The 17,720-nt window shown below is 41.1% G+C and overlaps 1 protein-coding gene across 9 annotated transcripts in view; it reads left to right on the plus strand.

Moving 5' to 3' along the window:
• GTDC1 (glycosyltransferase like domain containing 1) overlaps positions 1-9,145 on the plus strand; it is a 368,964-nt gene extending 359,819 nt beyond the window's left edge. For 5 of the 9 annotated variants that reach the window (XM_070423067.1, XM_070423059.1, XM_070423060.1 and 2 more), the window contains 3 exons: positions 1,671-1,741; positions 2,445-2,536; positions 7,456-9,144. In XM_070423067.1, coding sequence (XP_070279168.1) covers positions 1,671-1,741; positions 2,445-2,536; positions 7,456-7,572 — 280 coding nt within the window. In that variant the 3' untranslated portion in view covers positions 7,573-9,144. Of the gene's footprint in view, positions 1-1,670; positions 1,742-2,444; positions 2,537-2,804; positions 2,938-7,455 lie in introns of those variants that run through there. The other 4 variants (XM_070423063.1, XM_070423065.1, XM_070423064.1 and 1 more) reach the window with 4 other exon arrangements.
• The last annotated feature ends 8,575 nt before the right edge of the window (positions 9,146-17,720 follow it).

Raw genomic sequence — 17,720 nt, forward strand, 5'->3', positions numbered from 1 at the left:
GCGATGACTCAAAATGTTACTTGGCCTGCAATTTTCTTTCGGGGAACAGAACACTCTAATTCAAATCCATTATTAAAAAGCAGATAACATGTGCACTTTCTGAAATGCCTGTGACTTCACTCTTTTGATTTAATGTAATTATAAGAGAATGTTCGTATGTATTTGCTTTTCCACTAGCACTGCATTTTTAAACAGGGTGTCTTCAGATAAAGTGCATATTTTCTTTTCGTTCATAAAGAATATCTCTGGTTTACGTGCTCAAAACTTTTGTGAATGTTTTATAATGCAGTCACAGAGCCGTCCAGAGCTGCGCTTCCGACCAGAATTTCTATGCGGACCCTCTGTATGTAGAGGAGAGAATATTAGATATTAGCTTGGATTTTGAAATTAATAATTGCTAACTAGGCCCTGTGCCTTGCCACCGTGTCATTTTGTAACTCCTATCAGTTCTCAAGAAAAACTTTGAACTCAGTCTTTTTCTAAACTTTGCAGCTCAAAGTAAATACTTTTTCATTAAAACTAATTTCAGTCCACACTAAGACAGGGGACACATCGCCCACTTAAAAACAGTTTAAATTACAAATAAATAAATAAATAAATAAAAACAAATTGCCTGTACTTTGTCCCTGTAAGTGAACGAGGTAAACATTGACATAACTTCAAATCCTTCTTGGGCTGAAAAAAAAAATCTGCAGTTCAAAATAAAATTCCTCTTCTGGTCAACGTTTTGGATGCAATTCAAAGTGTCTCATAAAATAAACATATTTAAAGAGTGTTTTGAATTCCACTGCATAATTCCTAGCCGACAGGAATGACAGTGGTATCTTTAAGGTTTATTATGTCAGATCGGTAGCCGTTATCCAGGACAGACACAGCCTTCAAGGTGCATTACCTTCCCCCTGCTTAACCCTCACTGCAGTGACGCGGAAAAAAAAAAAAAACCTGTAGGTGGTCCTTGGGGAAAGCCTGTCACAAAGCGAAACTTTCTGGTTTCTTTGTTTAATAACAAAAGTATTCTCTTCTGATAAAATGGAAAAAGAGCCGCATGTTTTAGTCCAGAAAGCAAAATGTCCATGGGGGTAATCTTCATGAGCATTTTTCAATAAAAGGGGGACCAGTTCTCCATTCCGCAGAATAACAAGTTGTTTGGAGGCACGAGCTACAGAATGAAAATGCCCCATCACAACAGATTGTAAATTTTTTTTTCCCCTGATGCTTTGAAAAGTGCCTCGATCATTTCTACGGCTACAGTGTTGAAGTTAAGTATTTGCTATTTTATTTAAACATTTTTGGAAAATGAACATTCGGGGGCTTCGCAGCATTATTAAGAAAAGCTGCCCATACTTTACCATGTTGTTACATGTGTTTATCTGCTGATTATAAAATGTGTTAAACAGTATTTTAAAAACAAAAAAAAAATGCAGAGCTGCGCTTTGATTAATTCAGTGAACAAAACATATGCTGTTGGTTCTGTTCTATGAAATGCATATATGATCAATATAATCTTTTAAAAGAGCAACTTTGGCTTTTAGGCTTGTACTGCAGACCATGATTTTCACCCCAGCTAACTCTGGGCTCATACTGTTCACTTAGGCTAACCAAACTGCTTTCTGGCTATGACAGGAATGTCTTTTTAATACATCTTTGTCCTCTTTCTAACATTTCTTTAGGTTGGAAGCTGTGTGTTGTGGTTGTTACCCACTTTGTCCCAAAGATTTGGTTTATCCGGAAATATTTCCAGGTAGCTGCTTTAATGTTCTCTCGTCTTTGTTGGGATTTAATACATGATTCGTGCTAAATGCGAAAGTTTGAAAATAAACTTAGGCAGGAGCAATTGTTTATTTGGCAAGTCAACATGTTAGTGTTAAGGAAAATTTTATGTTTTAATACATTAGAGTAGGCTTATATTTGCCATCTGTTCTCTTAAGATAACAAAAAAGCAAGTTTTCAAATAGCATTCTTCATTGTTAGCATACACATCCCATACTGATGGGTTTTTATAAGCAGGTCAGCGTTGCTGCAATTGCTTACAGATTTTTTAATGATATACACAGAGAAAGATCGAGGACTGAGAGTCACACCAAATTATTTAAACAATTGACTAGTTAATAACATGCAACTGTTGTACAGGGTACATACGGCAATAGTACCAGTTCTTTTGGAAAAAAAAAATCTCATCACTAAATATATCACATATGCATTGTGTTACATTAGAATAATGTATTTTAATCACCCAAAGGAGATGTCTAAACAGCACAACTACACAGTCTTATTTAGCATTAAACATCCTTGTGAGCTGAGGTAACCTTATAAAATCATGCTTAAATAATGTAAAACACGAGGCGGCACAGAGCAATATGCATTTTTAATTAGTAAAGTGACTAATATCGAGTGTGTGCTTTGAGGTTTTTGTTTCATTAAAAATGTATCTGTTTTTCCTGCAGCTGAATATCTGTATTCTACACCTGAACAGCTTTCAAAAAGGCTCCAGAATTTCTGCAAGAGACCTGATATTGTAAGGAAACATCTCTATAAGGTAGTTATTGAGAAGCGATTTAAGCAGTATAAATGCCATATTGAAGTACAAAGAAAAGAAATCTTTAAAAAAAACATTTAATTAACATACTAATGTTTAAAGGAAACATGCTAGGGAGGGATATTAGTTGTTACACTAACAAGGATTAATTAAACTGGATGCCAGTTGTATTAACCTAGGTCTTATGAAATACGTGCACTTAATGCATGGTACATGCTTTTTTTTTTTTAATTTATTGTTTTCTAAGATGACTGTCCTTTACATTTAGCCCCAAGAGGCTTATAAAAATGAACCTGGATTAATGTAACTCATTAGTTTAAAAGGAAGTAAAGGAGAGATTCTACAATTATACTAATGAAGATAAGCCTTTCTTCCCATCATAATGAAATCTTCAGTCCTCAAAAATTCAGGTGAACAACATTAGTGAAGTTTGGTGTTCATTTTTAAACTGTTTTAAAGATGACTTTCAAGAATCAAATGTTTCCCTTGCCCAGTTTAATAAAATGACATTAAAAACCCTCAGTTTGTTTTGAATTAGACTGTCTGTCTCCTCTCAGAATGGCAAAGGCAAAGGGAACATAATTTAAATAGCATCATCGTTCAATCCTTTTATTCATTATCTTTCTTCCCTTGTTTGAATCAAGAATTTCACATTGTTGAAACAACAACACAAAGAGGCCCCACTAAATTTCTGAGTAATTGAACTGGGATAAATATGCATTATGATTTTGAAGGTGGCTCTAGGCCATGAGTGATGTACCTTTTTATATTCTTTGAATGTAGCATCTTCATTTTCCATAAATTCAGTATAGTTTACAATCTAGCAGTTTTATAAGCCAGCGTATTTTAATTTTCCTATGTTAATGTATAACCTCCCTACAGGAAATACAGTTTGCCTCCTTGTGTCTCTCCTTCCCCTTTCATGGCCTAAAATACATATTTACATAGTGATACATCAAAACATGACTTTGTTTCTGCAGGAAACAGTTAAACTTCAAGAAAAAGGGAGAGAACCAAAAATGCAATTTAACACCCAATTTCAAGCTCATTATCTTTCATTGTCTATTAACTTGGCAATGGTTCAGAAGGTAGCTCATAATAGTTTAAAATGCTGACTGAACAGTTCCAGGCGTCAGTGTTACTCTTGAGTCGATACGATTGTATCGTGTACATAGGAGCCTCCCACAGAAAACAGTTGTTCAAGGTCTATGTCCAGAGTTCCTAATTTTTAAAGTTTAGTAGTGGTCTTGTTTGTATAAAATATTAATCAAGCTGTTTCCGACGTGACAGACTACCAAAATGTACAGATTATAACAATTGAAGAAGTAGAATAATAAGTGTTAATACAAATGGATTCATTTGTTATATATGACACCAAACTATTGTCAGTGAGTTCACCATCAAATTATTGATTTCTTCCCCTTTCTGGTGAATTTTTTCCAGTTTTATTGAGATATCATTGATATACAGCAGTTTCATATATTGTGAAATGGTTATCGTAAGTTTAGTTGTCATCTATCATCTCATATAAATACAAAAGAGAGAAATTTTTTTCATTGCGATGAGAATGGTATTGATCATTGTATTTCCACTGTCAAAATGTATCAGTTTTTAACTTTGCTTCAAGTTATGCCCTGTTATTTTGCATCTGCCAATTTTTAACCATTTCAGAAGTTACTGCAGCAAGTTGCCTTTAGTTACAAAAAAAAAGCAGATCTCCAGATGAAATATTTTAATACAGCTACTGCCATAACGTAGCTATTAATTATTTGTTTTACGAACAACTTCTGGAAAAACTCTGAAACAATGTCAGCTTAGTGGTATGCTGTTAATATACCACTTGGTCCTCAGACAGCTTAAAAGATAACATATACCTTACTTGTTATTTCATGTTACTACTTTTTACATGTATTTCATGCATAAGCATTTATAAGAATTTATATGTATAGTTCATTTTTATGTCTTTTTCTACCATGGATTCTTTTCTTATAAATCTATTATACATTTTCATGTATGTTCTCATTCATAGAACTTGATGATATTTATCTAAAAATTAATCTAATGGCTCAGGAATTATAAGTAATTAAGAGCTTTAATATGCAATTGTCAGGAATAACTGGTAAAAATGACAGGAAATACCACAGAATTAGTGTGGTTGTTGGAGCAGGATTTAGAGCCAAAAGAGAAAAAGAATGGCTTTTAAAACTTTATAATTAAGATATAAGTTATGATCTTTTTTTCACTTATGTTTTATAAGTATATATTTTTTTCAGGTAACATTTGCCTTCACTAAGTACCAGAGAATTATTTCCCCCAAGACAGCTTTTTACCTACTTTTCTTATGCAATGGAAGAGTCTTTTGTGTGTACTGTAAAGAGAATGTTGAGGGTGGGTTTTTTTTTAGATTTATTCCATTGGAGAGTGCTATTTTGCTTTTATAAAACATATGCTTCTGAGAGCTAAAAGGATAGAATATCACTGAATTTTTAAATTTGCTCCTTTTACATTTTTACACCTTATTCTTTTTTTTGTTAAAAGTTTACATTTTTTAAATCATCTCCACTGCTTATCATATAGAGTTCACTTTAGGATAGAATTTTTCATATGGATTCACACACTTAGAAATTTAATGACTAGAATAAGGCTACTAACACTTGGCTTTCTTCTCACATGAGACATTATACTTTCAATATGAGTGAGAGTTTGGGGGCTATAACTTGAAGCAGGATTTGAAACAGAATGCTGAAACAGTAACTGAAAAGCAGAAACAGAATTTGATACTTTTTTTTTCTCTTAAAGTGACTTTTTCTATTACAGAACACTGTGCCCATGACTTCTCACCTAAAATGGTTTCAGACTCGAAATGTTTAAATTCCTCTGAATGCAGTGTCCTCTTCTCTCTCTCTCTCTCTCTTTCTCTCTCTCTCACACACACACACACACACACATTTTTCATAAGACCTTAAGAGAAATGCAATGCATACAGAAACTGTTAATTAATTACATTACAATCTAAAATAATTTTTTAATCTTAAAAATTAAAGCTATTTCTTTAAAACGTTTACATCCTGGCTTAGTCATTGACTGCAGCGTTCTGGTATTTTCGGACGTTTCCTCTTCTAAGTAGGTTAGACACATCGGCCACACACTTGTCACATAGATAAAATAGGAGCCCTTTATGACTCTCAAACCTCATTTGAACACAAGATTGTAGAAATAATCAGAAAATAATTAGCCAAGGGTTGACTTGTTACACTAACAATAGTTCTTCATTTTATAACCCAAGCAAATCTAATGCCATGAAGTTGTAGATTTTTTTTGCCTTATTTTACTATGTGAATTTTCTTTGTAAGTATTCCTAACAAGTGTTTGAGATCAGTGCTTTATGCTTTCAGAGAACCTTTGATCTTTTTATTTTAAAATGCTCTAAGAAAAAAAAAGATGTATGGAGATGTCCTTGTTACCAGTATTGAAAATAGCCAGAGTACAAATAGGGCAGTTGTACATGTAGGTACTTCCCAGACAGAAGTCCTATCTCTTGTTACTTTTATTTACGAATTGAGCAATCTTCTGTATGGGAATAAAAAGAGATGCCATCCTTTCTTGTGCCTTATGAAAGTGACTTGTAGTTTCTTAAGATTTTCCAGAAGATAGCTGTTGGTTGTTTTGGTTTTTTTTTTTTTTTTTGAACTCTCCTCTTTTTTTTTTTTTTTGAACTCTCCTATTCATGTTCTTTAACATTCTAGAAATCTTTGTAACCTGCTGTTATTCAGAGGAGAGAAGAATTATCTGATTTCTGCCTAAAAGTGAATCCAAACAATGATTAAGCTTATAACTCAGACTCGGTGCCCAGAAAAGCCATTAGCGGTTGTCTTAATTGGATCAGGCCATAGCTACCCAAACCACAGTCAAGCCACTCTAAGTTTCCTTTAAGAGCCAGGCCACATTACAGTCCTCTTTTAATTTGAACTTATACCCTAGATGTGAATAAGGTGTTGCTCACTAATATTAACAGCTCTCCAAAGTCATTACCTTTTCCTTAAAGATGGAGACTTGAAAGCATGTGCCATTTTTAGAACTTCTGAAATCTTTCAGCAGCATTAGCATCATTTAAGGTGAATTCTGTCAGTCCCCTTCCTCCGTCCTCCCTACTCCTCCCTCTCTCCTTCTGCACTGCCTTCCTTGATTTTATGGGGCTTAGTTATCCTTTGATTTGTCTGAGTGAAATAAAAGTAAAGAACCTTTAGCACAATAGACACACTCTGGGTGATTCCGATCACTTAGCGATTTTGACTCCTTGTCCTCTGCTGCTTGCTTGCAGCCTAGCTCGAGGTGAACTTCTTAACCCTTATATGATTCGTCTGTAAACTTGGAAGGCTTTTTTTTCTTAATTCTTAATAGCATTTTCCCTCTGAGGTACTGCTCTAATGAAATAATGACTATAAACCTGTTAGTAAACTTGAAGTGCTTTGTAAATTCCACGTAGTTGTAATGGCATTTCTCTTGTGCCTTCACCACTTAAAAGTAAAATTCACATTAGCAAAAACATGTATACCTTGTGTATATAAAGTTAAAAGTTGGATGATAAACTTCTAATAGCTGTCATCCATCACATAAAGCAGGAAGTATATGGGCAGCAGACTGTACACATTTGAAAACACACACACACACACACACACACACACACACACACACAAAACAAAAACAGGGAGCTTTCTCCTGCGCTTGGAAATAGTTCTACTTTAAACCAATCAGAAACTGGGATTTCCTGGGGTGATAAAACTGGAGAACCATTTACTGGGTGGCTTTTTGAAATCCAATTGATGTCCGTGATGCAAATGTACAGCATGAATGCCCAGCATGCTTTCGTCTCCGGGTCGTTCATGCCCCTTCCTCCTTTCTCTCCCTTCCCCTCGCAGGGTGAGATGACTCCTTTCTCCTGGGCAGCCCTGCGTGGCAAGTTCAGGTCTCTGCTCGCCACGGAACCAGGGGAAGGTTTGCGACAGATGGGGCTCCCTCACAAACCCGCAGCCTAAGGCAGAGTCTGTAGAACTTTCCAGTGTGCCCATATTTACCTGATCAGAGAGAAAAGAAAATCTGCAGAGGAAGCCGAGCCTGGCTGCTTGTCATAGCTGACACAGAGCCATCTGCCACAAACCTGTGGCGGCTTCAGATCTCCAATCCCTGCCACCACCCCGACTCAAATTAAACACAGATTCCTAGAGACGTTATGATGGTTACACATGTCCTCGGCATCACATGGAGGAGACTGTTCAAAAAAAAATATGTGGCCTGTTGTATAACCGCGCTCATGTATCCCATATGTGGTGCCACATTGAATTTCCGGTTGAATCCGTTTTTATCCTTTGTACTGGATGACATGGTGCCTGAATTCTTTCTTTTCGCCGACACGATGGCAGCCAAACGGCAGCTTCAAACGCTCGCACTTGGCTGGGTTTCTACCTGGGGTGCCAGGTTATCATCGGCGGTGTCCTCCGAGGGCCAGGGCCCTGGAAGGGGGATCAGGATGCCCGGGACTAACGGGCGGCCGGCCTCTCTCTCTCGGAGTTGTTTGTGGCAAAGGGCTGCTGTAGCACTTTTCTTTAGCGAATGAAAGACTCCCTGGCACCGGGGTTTGTAAGTGAAGGTATGCATCAGGGGTCTGGCAGGTATTCCGTGACCCAGAGTTACATTTGAGCTTCATTTATCTGAAAGAAAGTTGCAAGATAAACAGCTGTAATCCAAACAAACATGGGGAGTACTCGGAGTGGGCCAGCTTGCCCATCAAATGAATGGTGAGATACCTGTTTTAATTTTTTTTTTTTTCATGGGCAAGGACAGAGAAATCAAAATACTTCGAACAAAACCAGTCATTTTGATATAAATAGTCCTTGAACATATTTGGATTCAGCTACAAATATAATATTTTCAAGATCAGTCACTTAGGATTCCAATACTCAGGTTGCCTGCATTTGTTGATGTAAAAGATGTTTTGAACGGCGAGATTGTAAAATAAATCTTTAATAAAGTGCCCGCTGCCATTTTTTAATTAGCATAGCTCCTTTTCGTGTCATTGTGTGTGCCTGTCTGTCTGTTTCTCACTGAACACTGGCCTTGTGTCAAGAGACAACGAATACAATGGTTTCTTTTCCGGATGAACAAGGATCTGTTTTGCAAATGTTTGTGAGATATTATGACATTTCCAAGATTTTCTTTGCATTCTGGAAAACAGGAGGTAAACATTTGTAGTCATTAAGGTAAAGTCTGTTGATAAACTGTCTTCTGTTTGCTGACAGGTAAATTGTAACTTTCCTGGCTTTTGAAACGAGTTACTTCCTTACAGTGTGGCTGAGGAGCAGCCAGGAAGAGGAGGGGGGACAAGGCCATGAGTGGTCCAGAGGCATCCCATCTAGAGCAAGCAATGGTGTAGGGTCCAGAAGGGCCCCTGATAGGTAGCAAACTGTAAGAGGCAATAGATCAAGGTCAGGGGAGCAGATAGAGGCCTGGGTGCAGGGGTGCTTGTGGGTCACCGAAAGGAGGAGTTCAGGATCCACAAGGCCGGGAATTTAAATGCAGAAAGAGTAGGAAGCAGAAACAACCAGGCCCATGTTTGCACAGAGAATCCTGTCCTAACTAGTGTGGTATCCGAAATGCATGCTGGGACATCACACCTCGTCTGTGGAGAAGTCCCCGAACAAACTACCTCCTCGCCCACAAACCAGAGGGCTCGGGGATTATTTCAGAAGTCCCTTCTATCCAATGCTGTGGAAGTTGTCATCTGGCAGGTGGGCTCCCTGGGAGTGCAAAAGTAAAGATATCAACACGCATCACAGGTTCTTAGACACTTCTCCGGGGCAGTGTTTGTCACTAAGGAGATGAGTTGCACCAATAAGCTTGCTCTGTCACAGAGATCCATGTCAGAGACCACGCCTTCTCAAATCCTATTACAATCTCACAGCCAAGAAATAGGGTTCAGTTTACTGTGTTTTTCTGTCCTGAAAAGAGTGGGCTCACATTTTTTTTTATTGGAGAAAGAGAGAGAGAGAGAGAGAGAGAGAGAGAGAAACATCGATTTATTGTACCACTTATTTATGAATTCATTGTTTGCTTCTGTATGTACCCTGACCAGGGATTGAACCCACAACCATGGAGTATTGGGATGATGCTATAACTGAGCTACCTGGCCAGGGCTAGAGCTCACAATAACTATTCACATATGTTTTCTCGCTAATGGATGGGGGTAAGAGAGCGGCATTAACTACCTTTTAAACATTTAAATGCTAGAGGCCCGGTGCATGAAATTTGTGCACATGTAGGGTCTCCAGGCTGGCCAGCGATCGGGGCCAATTGGGGCCTTCCAGCTGCCGACTGGGGCCTTCCTTCATTCTGTGCTGCCCCCTGGTGGTCAGCACACGTCATAGCAGGTGGTCGAACTCCCAGGGGACAATTTGCATATTAGCCTTTTATTATATAGGATTTTTCTTTCTTTTTTTTTTTTTTAGAATTTCTTTTTTTTTTCTTTTTTTTTTTATTGCTTAAAGCATTACAAAGGGTATTACATATGTGTCCTTTTTTTCCCCCCACCCTTGACAATACCCCGACTTCCCCTACCCCCCAGTGAATATAGGATTTTTCTGATTTTGCCAAATATAGTATTGAAAGTTACCTGTGTATGGAGTTTTTTCTACACCCACAAACTCAAATCAAGTTTTGTCTTTTGCTGTGGAGAGCATTCCTTCCTGAAAATAAATTTACATTAAAGTTGCCACTTTGTAAAACTATATAGTTAGATTTGGTATTCGTGCAAATAAGCAATAAAAGTTTGTAAATGTGTAATTCTTAACACTTGAAAAGACAATTCTGTGTGTGTGTGTATGTGTGTGTGTGTGTGCCTCATGTGCTTCCCAACACCCATGCTGTGGTGGAACAAAGTATTATTAAGTAAGTTAATCCATAGTTTGTTAAGTTCAGAGAATAATTGAGAATACAAGTTGCCTCTGTAATTTTTGTTTCCCTTACTCTCACCAGAGACCTGATATTTAAAATTAAAATCGGTTCAACAATTTCATTTAAAAGAATAAATTTAATAAAATTGAATGTTTAAAACAAGACCAATACTTTCGACATGTAATGTTCAAAAGAAGAATTTTTTATCTTTATTTATATTCATCACAATACAGTGTCCATGATGCTGGCCCTAAATTTACTTCATCTAGGTCAGTGGTCGGAAAACTGCAGCCCCTTGAGTGTGGCTCTTCCACAAAATACCACGTGCGGGCGTGCACGTACAGCGCGATTGAAACTTCGTGGCCACACTCAAGGGGCCAAAGAGCCGCATGTGGCTCACGAGCCGCAGTTTGCCGACCACTGATCTAGGTAATGCTCTGGCTAGATGTTTCTATAATAAAATAACAGGGCACCTAGTTCTTACCCTACTCATTACACCGTGTTGATCAGGAATAGGCCAAGAGACCTTTCTCAAAATGCACCTGTGTTAATAAGCGTCCTTCAAACACAGTCAAGGTTAAGTGCCCTGCTCTCACTCTCAGTTCTTCAGTTGCGCCACATAAAAGTGGCAGCAGATTCAGTAAGTCGGCGGAAACTCCCAGCCACAGAGGGCTGCATAGATTCATTTCAACACCTTGAAATGCATCTGGAAGCAAAGATTTCATTTTGTGTTCAAGGTGTTAATTATATTTGATATTTTTAAAAGTAAAATCTGTTTTTGAGAAAGCATCTGCTACCCAGAAATATTGAGACACGAAAAAAAAATTTCATTTAAGTTTCATGCTTTCTGTGGGTGATAGAATCAGTTTTCAAATGATAGTCTGTGCTGTCTTTTAGTGTCGACCTAGTCTATGAGTTTTATGCTTCTATTGACTTACTGACAAGTATAGCCCTAAGTGCCTTTCGGTTTCAGTGCAAAATTGAGTGGTATTTAATATGAGATTTTATATTTAACAATAAAGTGAGTATATTATAAACCACTGACATGAACATGTTTCATTATAATATTTGAATTGACATACAGGACAACTAATGTTTGTATAATATCCCCCTTCCCCCCTCCCCACCCCCGGCTTCAAAGCTATTCATTAAAATGTAACTGGAAAAATTTTAAAACATGCAAACAGTTCTTTGTGTTGCTTAAAGATATGCACATATGTGATTAACATGTAACAAAAAAAAAAAACACACATGGGAATTGACACCAAAAATACAATGATGGTTAAGTCAGAAAAGCAATGGTAGAAATACTAACTGGTAGCGGTACATTCCCTGTACAGTCAGTGGTCTATTTCTTAGGCTGGGTCATAGTACACAGGGGCTTATTCCTATTCTTTGTCACTTTTTACATGTCTTAAATCAGGGGTCCTCAAACTTTTTAAACAGGGGGCCAGTTCACTGTCCCTCAGACAGTTGGAGGGCCGGACTATAGTTTTTTTTTTAAAAAAAACAACTATGAACAAATTCCTATGCACACTGCACATATCTTATTTTGAAGTAAAAAAAAAAAAAAAAAAAAAAAGGGAACAAATACAATATTTGTATTTGCATGTGGCCCGCGGGCCATAGTTTGAGGACCCCTGTCTTAAATGTTGTTATTGGTTATACCTTTTGGTTGGAGCTATAAATACCTTGGGATGCCTATAACAGAAAACTGTTTTCCCTCGACTCTCCAAGGAAGTGCCCCCACTGTCGGTTTTTCGGGACAAGCCTCCCCCGCTTGCCCTGAAAGAAACCATACTATGAAGAAAGTTGGACCATCCATGGGTTTCTTTTTCCCCTGGAGCCTCTGATCATTTTTTTGTAACTGGTGCCTGTACTGTTTCTTATGCAAGATGGAAAATTCTAGGAAAATGTTAAATGAGCCTGTCTTCTTATCTTGACGGATTCAGAGCTGGTAGAGCACAGAACTGTCTGATTTCCTGACCACTCTGCCCACTTCCCATATTGTTACCTGTCCCCTTTCCAATTTAAGACGCGGGAACCAAGTGTGGGCTCTGTGTGTTCACTGAAGCCATCCCGTGAAAAGGAGTCCTCCCTAGTGTCTTAAGCATGCCTTCCCTGCCTGTGAGGCACATAGGATTTCAGGGACCAAGATCCCCACTCACCCTATGGCCCATTTTCCTCCCATTATCTACCGTTACCTGATTGTTGCCTTATTCTCTCCCAGCGCTCTATGGTAATGATGTTCAAACCTAGGGCGGGTTCATAACTGTCCTTGTAAACTGATTTAAAGAATTGGTGTTTCTTGGGAGACCATCTAAAACGCTCCTATAAGTTAGTTACTGCGTTCATATAGCAGACCTACCAGTAATGTGGGGTGCTAGAAGATGCCACTGCTACTAGAAATACTTCTGTAACACCTTTCTTAGAATTTGAAGTCCTTTAGGTTTGAAAATGTAATGTTTCCATTCCTATTTCACCAATGAGAAAACTAAGGCATCTGATAATGGCATGGTTAGGAGCCACACTGTGTTACAAAGATTTTTGGATAAACCTTTCCCTTCATGGGACAGTGTCATTGTCACCTATGTGTCTTTCAGGGAGCACCAAGCCCAGTGGTCCTGGCTCAGTTGGACCCCCATTTCCTTCTAGTTCTCCCCCAACCAGGCAAGGGAGTGGACAGAGCAGCAGGGGGCTGTTCCGTTGCCCACATTGGTGTAAAAGGGGCATGAGGGACCATGTAGAGTAGCCATTAGCTGAAGTGTTTATTGCTATTATAAACATGTAGGGTAGGGGGCAGCCAGTCACTCCCTGTGATCTTACAGTCTGCTGGATTTAGACACTGAGGTGACTTACCTGGCTTTCCCGGTGAGCATTTATGTCTTGCAACCTCCCCAGTGTGGATGGCCCTGAGGAGAAGCTGAGGTGCTGTGGGGCCTGGGCAGGTAGAGGCAGGTCTAGAACTCAGCCTCTCTGAGGAGGCTGTGGTCAATACAGCTGGTCAACACCATCCCTTAGCCCTGGCTGGGTGGCTTGGTTGGTTGGAACATCGCCCCATACACCAAAAGGTGGCGGGTTCCATTGCCTGTCATGGCACATACCTAGGTTTCAGGTTCAGTCCCCAGTTGGGTGAGGCGCCTCCAGGAGGCAACCAGTCAATGTTTATATATGTCTCCTTACTCCTGGCCGCATTTGTATTCTAAGTAACCATAAGGAAAAGAATGCAAAAGCATTGATTCCTGGTACTAAAATGTTAGGCTCTGTGGCACCTGTGATAGTTCTGAACAGCTGAGTTTCCCTGTTGCCTTTCCCATCATACAGAGATGAAGCCATTTATCCACACAGGCACAGGCTGGCTCCTGGTCCAAAAGGCAGCCCCCGACCAGGCCTGGTGCAAAGGGCCTGGGGCAGAGGGAGCAGGTGGCATCGGAGGCAGAAGCACCTTTAATTTCGCAGCACAGGACCCGCTTCCTCTCATCGCCAACCGATAACCCAGAAATTACATCCTGAAACTTATTTCCCCGGAAAGAAAAGGAAGGGAGGCATAGCTTAAAAAGAAGATCCTCCTAATATGGTATTAGACTGTAATTCATAGGGAAATTTAGGCCTGGGATATGAATTTCTGAAAATAGAGGGGTTTTTTTGAAGGAAACACTGACACATCCTTAATTATAGAGTAATAAACACCAACGGTATATTATCTTCCGATATTTCCTTACGCAGATATCAAAGCATGCAGCTGGTTTTGAAAACTGATAATCAAGTACAATATAAGTATATTACATCTTGCACTTACAACAAACCCTTCCACTAAGCAGTCTCGGGGAGCACTAACAGTGAGAGACGGAGCTGCTCATACTAGAAACCTAACTGAACAAACTAGCCTTGAATTGTAACTTAAGAGTCATAGTCGAACCAAAGTGCCCGTCCTTGCCAGGAAAGGCATTCCAAAGGCAGAGAGGGAGCCCAGTGAAAGCCTGGGCTTCAGGATTACGGAGGCCCAGCTCAAAGGCCAGAGTCACTCAGTGGTCCATCAGAAAAACACAGAGCAGCAAGGACACCGCTGAAGGATGCGTCACAATCGTACAAAGCATTCACAGTGGACTGGGGAGTAGGGTGGGATTTGCACAGAAAGCATTCAGATCTTAGGAAGCTCTTTATTGCTTTCATTCCAGACAGCAAGGAGAGAGACAAACATGGTAAAAAAAAAAAAGTATGTGGACAAATGTGGGGGGCCGGAAAGGAAATGAAGGTTAAACCAGGCCAATATGATTCAGAAAGAAAGAAGGGAGGCGAGTATAAGGAGCCAGCTGCAATCACTAAGTGTTACATTAAGAAGAGCTGAAAATGAGAGGGGGAGGTCCGGGTATTTTACTAAGTGGATTAATGCCTTCCTAGGGTGTCTGAAGTTGCAGATTCTAATTTATTTGGTGTAGGATTTTATTGTGAAATCATTAGTGGAGTGGGGGGATAACTAGGGATAATTATAAGCACTTGGAAAGTAACATATAATACTTTTTATAAATGTAACTGATAAACAAGGTTTGGGAGCTATGGACAAAGGTAGAGTCAAAAAAACAACAGCTAGCCATAATAATAGAACTTAAAGGAAAACTAGAGGTAGAGAGAGAGAGAGAGAGAGAGAGAGAGAGAGAGAGGGGGGGGGAAAGCATAGATGTGTGAAATGTGTGAAGCCAAGGATTTTGAGGGACTTGGGGTGAGTTTTATTGCCGCTCTCCTTTCTCCACCCATTTAAAAAAATAAATCATAACTCTGGCATTTAGAAGCCTCGTCATAAACAGCCTTTATTAATATAAACTTAATCCTGTGCTGTTCTTTGGTGGGTGGTAAAGCATGAACTAACAACAACTGGCCTGAAACAACCACAAGGGTGACGCTCTCCAACACTGGAAAGCTATAAGGAACGAAAGGCTCCTCATTTGCCCTTTCGCCTTATTTATTTTACCGAGGATCGAGTTAGAAAGTGGGGAGGGTGTGGCTACATCATGGAAGGACTAGATGCATCAAGGAGGATTTTGAAGGTTTTCCTACACATGCTTGGAGCCTAGTATGACTTATATCAATTTATTACCACTCTGGGGAAGGTGGGAAGGAAGGAAGGATCTCTGTCTTCAGCATCGGAAGAGAGGAGAGCAGTTGTGTTCACATTGCCTGAGAACATCTGGCTGGCAACCAGGCCACAGACGTATGGGTTCGGGCATTTGCCAGATTCATAACCTTAGGAATTGTTTCAACTGAAAATATGGATCAGGAGGTTTTTAAGAATTATTGATACGCAGCTATTAATCTTGGAAGCAAATAGCATTATTTGGGGTGTGGGCAAATCACTTAACTTGAACCACATGAAAATGCACTTTGAAATTGTTATTATTATTTTTTAATGCTGTGGGGAGAGTGGCATTGGTGAAAAAACACAAATGAAAAATGGAAAAGTATCCACAGAAAATGAACATTGGGAAAATGAAGCAAAGGGGCCCTGCTGCCTTGAAAGGGGTGCATCAATGGTATCAGCGAATGACCCCCAAACCCTCTGTTTCTCAGTGGAGAATTTAGGACATTGTGGAGCTGAGCCCGTCTTAAATCCCAGGGACAGGGAGGAGGTTGTCCTGTGATCATAATTAAGAGGAAAGGCATAAGGCACACCTCTCTCTCCTTTTTCCTCTTCAGCTGAAGACCTGGGGGGGCAGAGAGGGGGGTGTTCTCCAGTGCTTGCAGCTTTGCCCCTGGATTGCTAATGCTGTGAGACCAGGCCAGGAAAAAAAATGGAATCTATAAAATTGCAAAACTAAACGTGTGTGTGTGTGTGCGCGCGCCATAGGCTTTTACTGAAGATAATGAATTGCAACACTTTAAGCACCAAATTTTAAAACTTAAAAATGTATGAGTAATGAAGTTTTCCAGAAGCAAAATGTGCTCGAGCGGGGTATTTATAGTTCTTTTTGTGTAGAGGTTCCCAGACCTTTGGGTGCATCAGCAAACTGTCCTCCCACGCGAGGGAGCGTGCAGCTGCGATCTGGCCCCAGGCACCACCTACCCAGGCTCTACCTAATGCATTCTGCATTTGCACAGATAATAAAAGAGGGAAGAAAAGCTCAAACGACGAGAAGGGGCCTCCCCGCCCCTCCGCGTTCTGTGTTTCCTTTTGTCGCGGCGTCAGCTGACACATGGAAAATTTGGTGTACGGTTCTGCTTGCCTTTAATCTGTAATTAAGGATTCCTTGTCTGGGGCTTGCTACCTCTTTTCTCCTTCCCTTCCTGCCTCTCGGGGCTTCCGCCCTCAGTTGGGTCTGGCCCCGGGCTGTGTGGGGGTTCGGGTCGCCCGGCTGGGCCGCAGGCAGTGGGGAGGCGGGGGGCGCCCCCTACGCCCCGCGCTCCGCCCGGGCTGGTCCCGTCCGAGCTTAGCGTCGGGGCAGCTGCGCCCGCGCCGCCGAAAGCGGGAAGGGTTTCCCCGCGGGACCCGGGCGCCTCCGCGGGCGCCCGCCGCCTCCCTGGCCGCGCGTCCTCTCCCCCGCGCCGCGGCGCCCTCGCGCCCGTGAAGCCCGAGCTCCTGTCCCGGCGGCGCCCGCCCTCGGGGCCCCTCTCCGCTCAGTCCAAAGAGGTGGGGAAAGTGCTGCAGCTCCTCTGGGCGCGAGGGAAATGGGGAGGAAGGGGACGAGGAGGTCACACAGTCATAACCGAGCCCAGAGCCCGGAGCCGGAGGGGCCCCAGGACCAGGGCGGGCCCCAGCGGCTGCTGCGCCCCGCGCCCCGACTCGCTGCACCCTCTCGTAGCCCGCGGCTCGCGCACCGAGGCGCGCTCGGCCCGACATGCGCACTGCCACGCACACGCACTGGCACACACACTGGCACGCACTCGTCACGCGCGCACGACACTTACAAGCTGACACGCACACGCGGCGGGTGGCCACACGGCTGCCCTGGCCCTTTGTGCAGAGCTGTTGTCCGGACCCTCCCGCCCCCCCAGGCAGGGCAGCCCTGGCGGGAAAACTCCTTTTCTCTGTTCCTCTAAGTACTTTATTGCATTGGGTTCCTTGAATCGGCTAGTCTCAGTCCTCACTGAGAGAATACAAAGATGCACTAGGCAAAGACAGAAATACTGATGTCTAACCTCATTCCCTTCGGGGGAAAACATTACCTTAAGCAAAACCCAAGGAGGAAGTAGGGATGGACACAGACTTTTCAGGGGGCAGATTCTGTCTATTAGCTTAAAAACA

This window comes from Myotis yumanensis, unplaced genomic scaffold (genome assembly GCF_028538775.1).
Source record: "Myotis yumanensis isolate MYYU_CA2020_CCGP unplaced genomic scaffold, mMyoYum1.0.hap1 SCAF_8, whole genome shotgun sequence".
Classification (NCBI taxonomy): Eukaryota; Metazoa; Chordata; class Mammalia; order Chiroptera; family Vespertilionidae; genus Myotis; species Myotis yumanensis.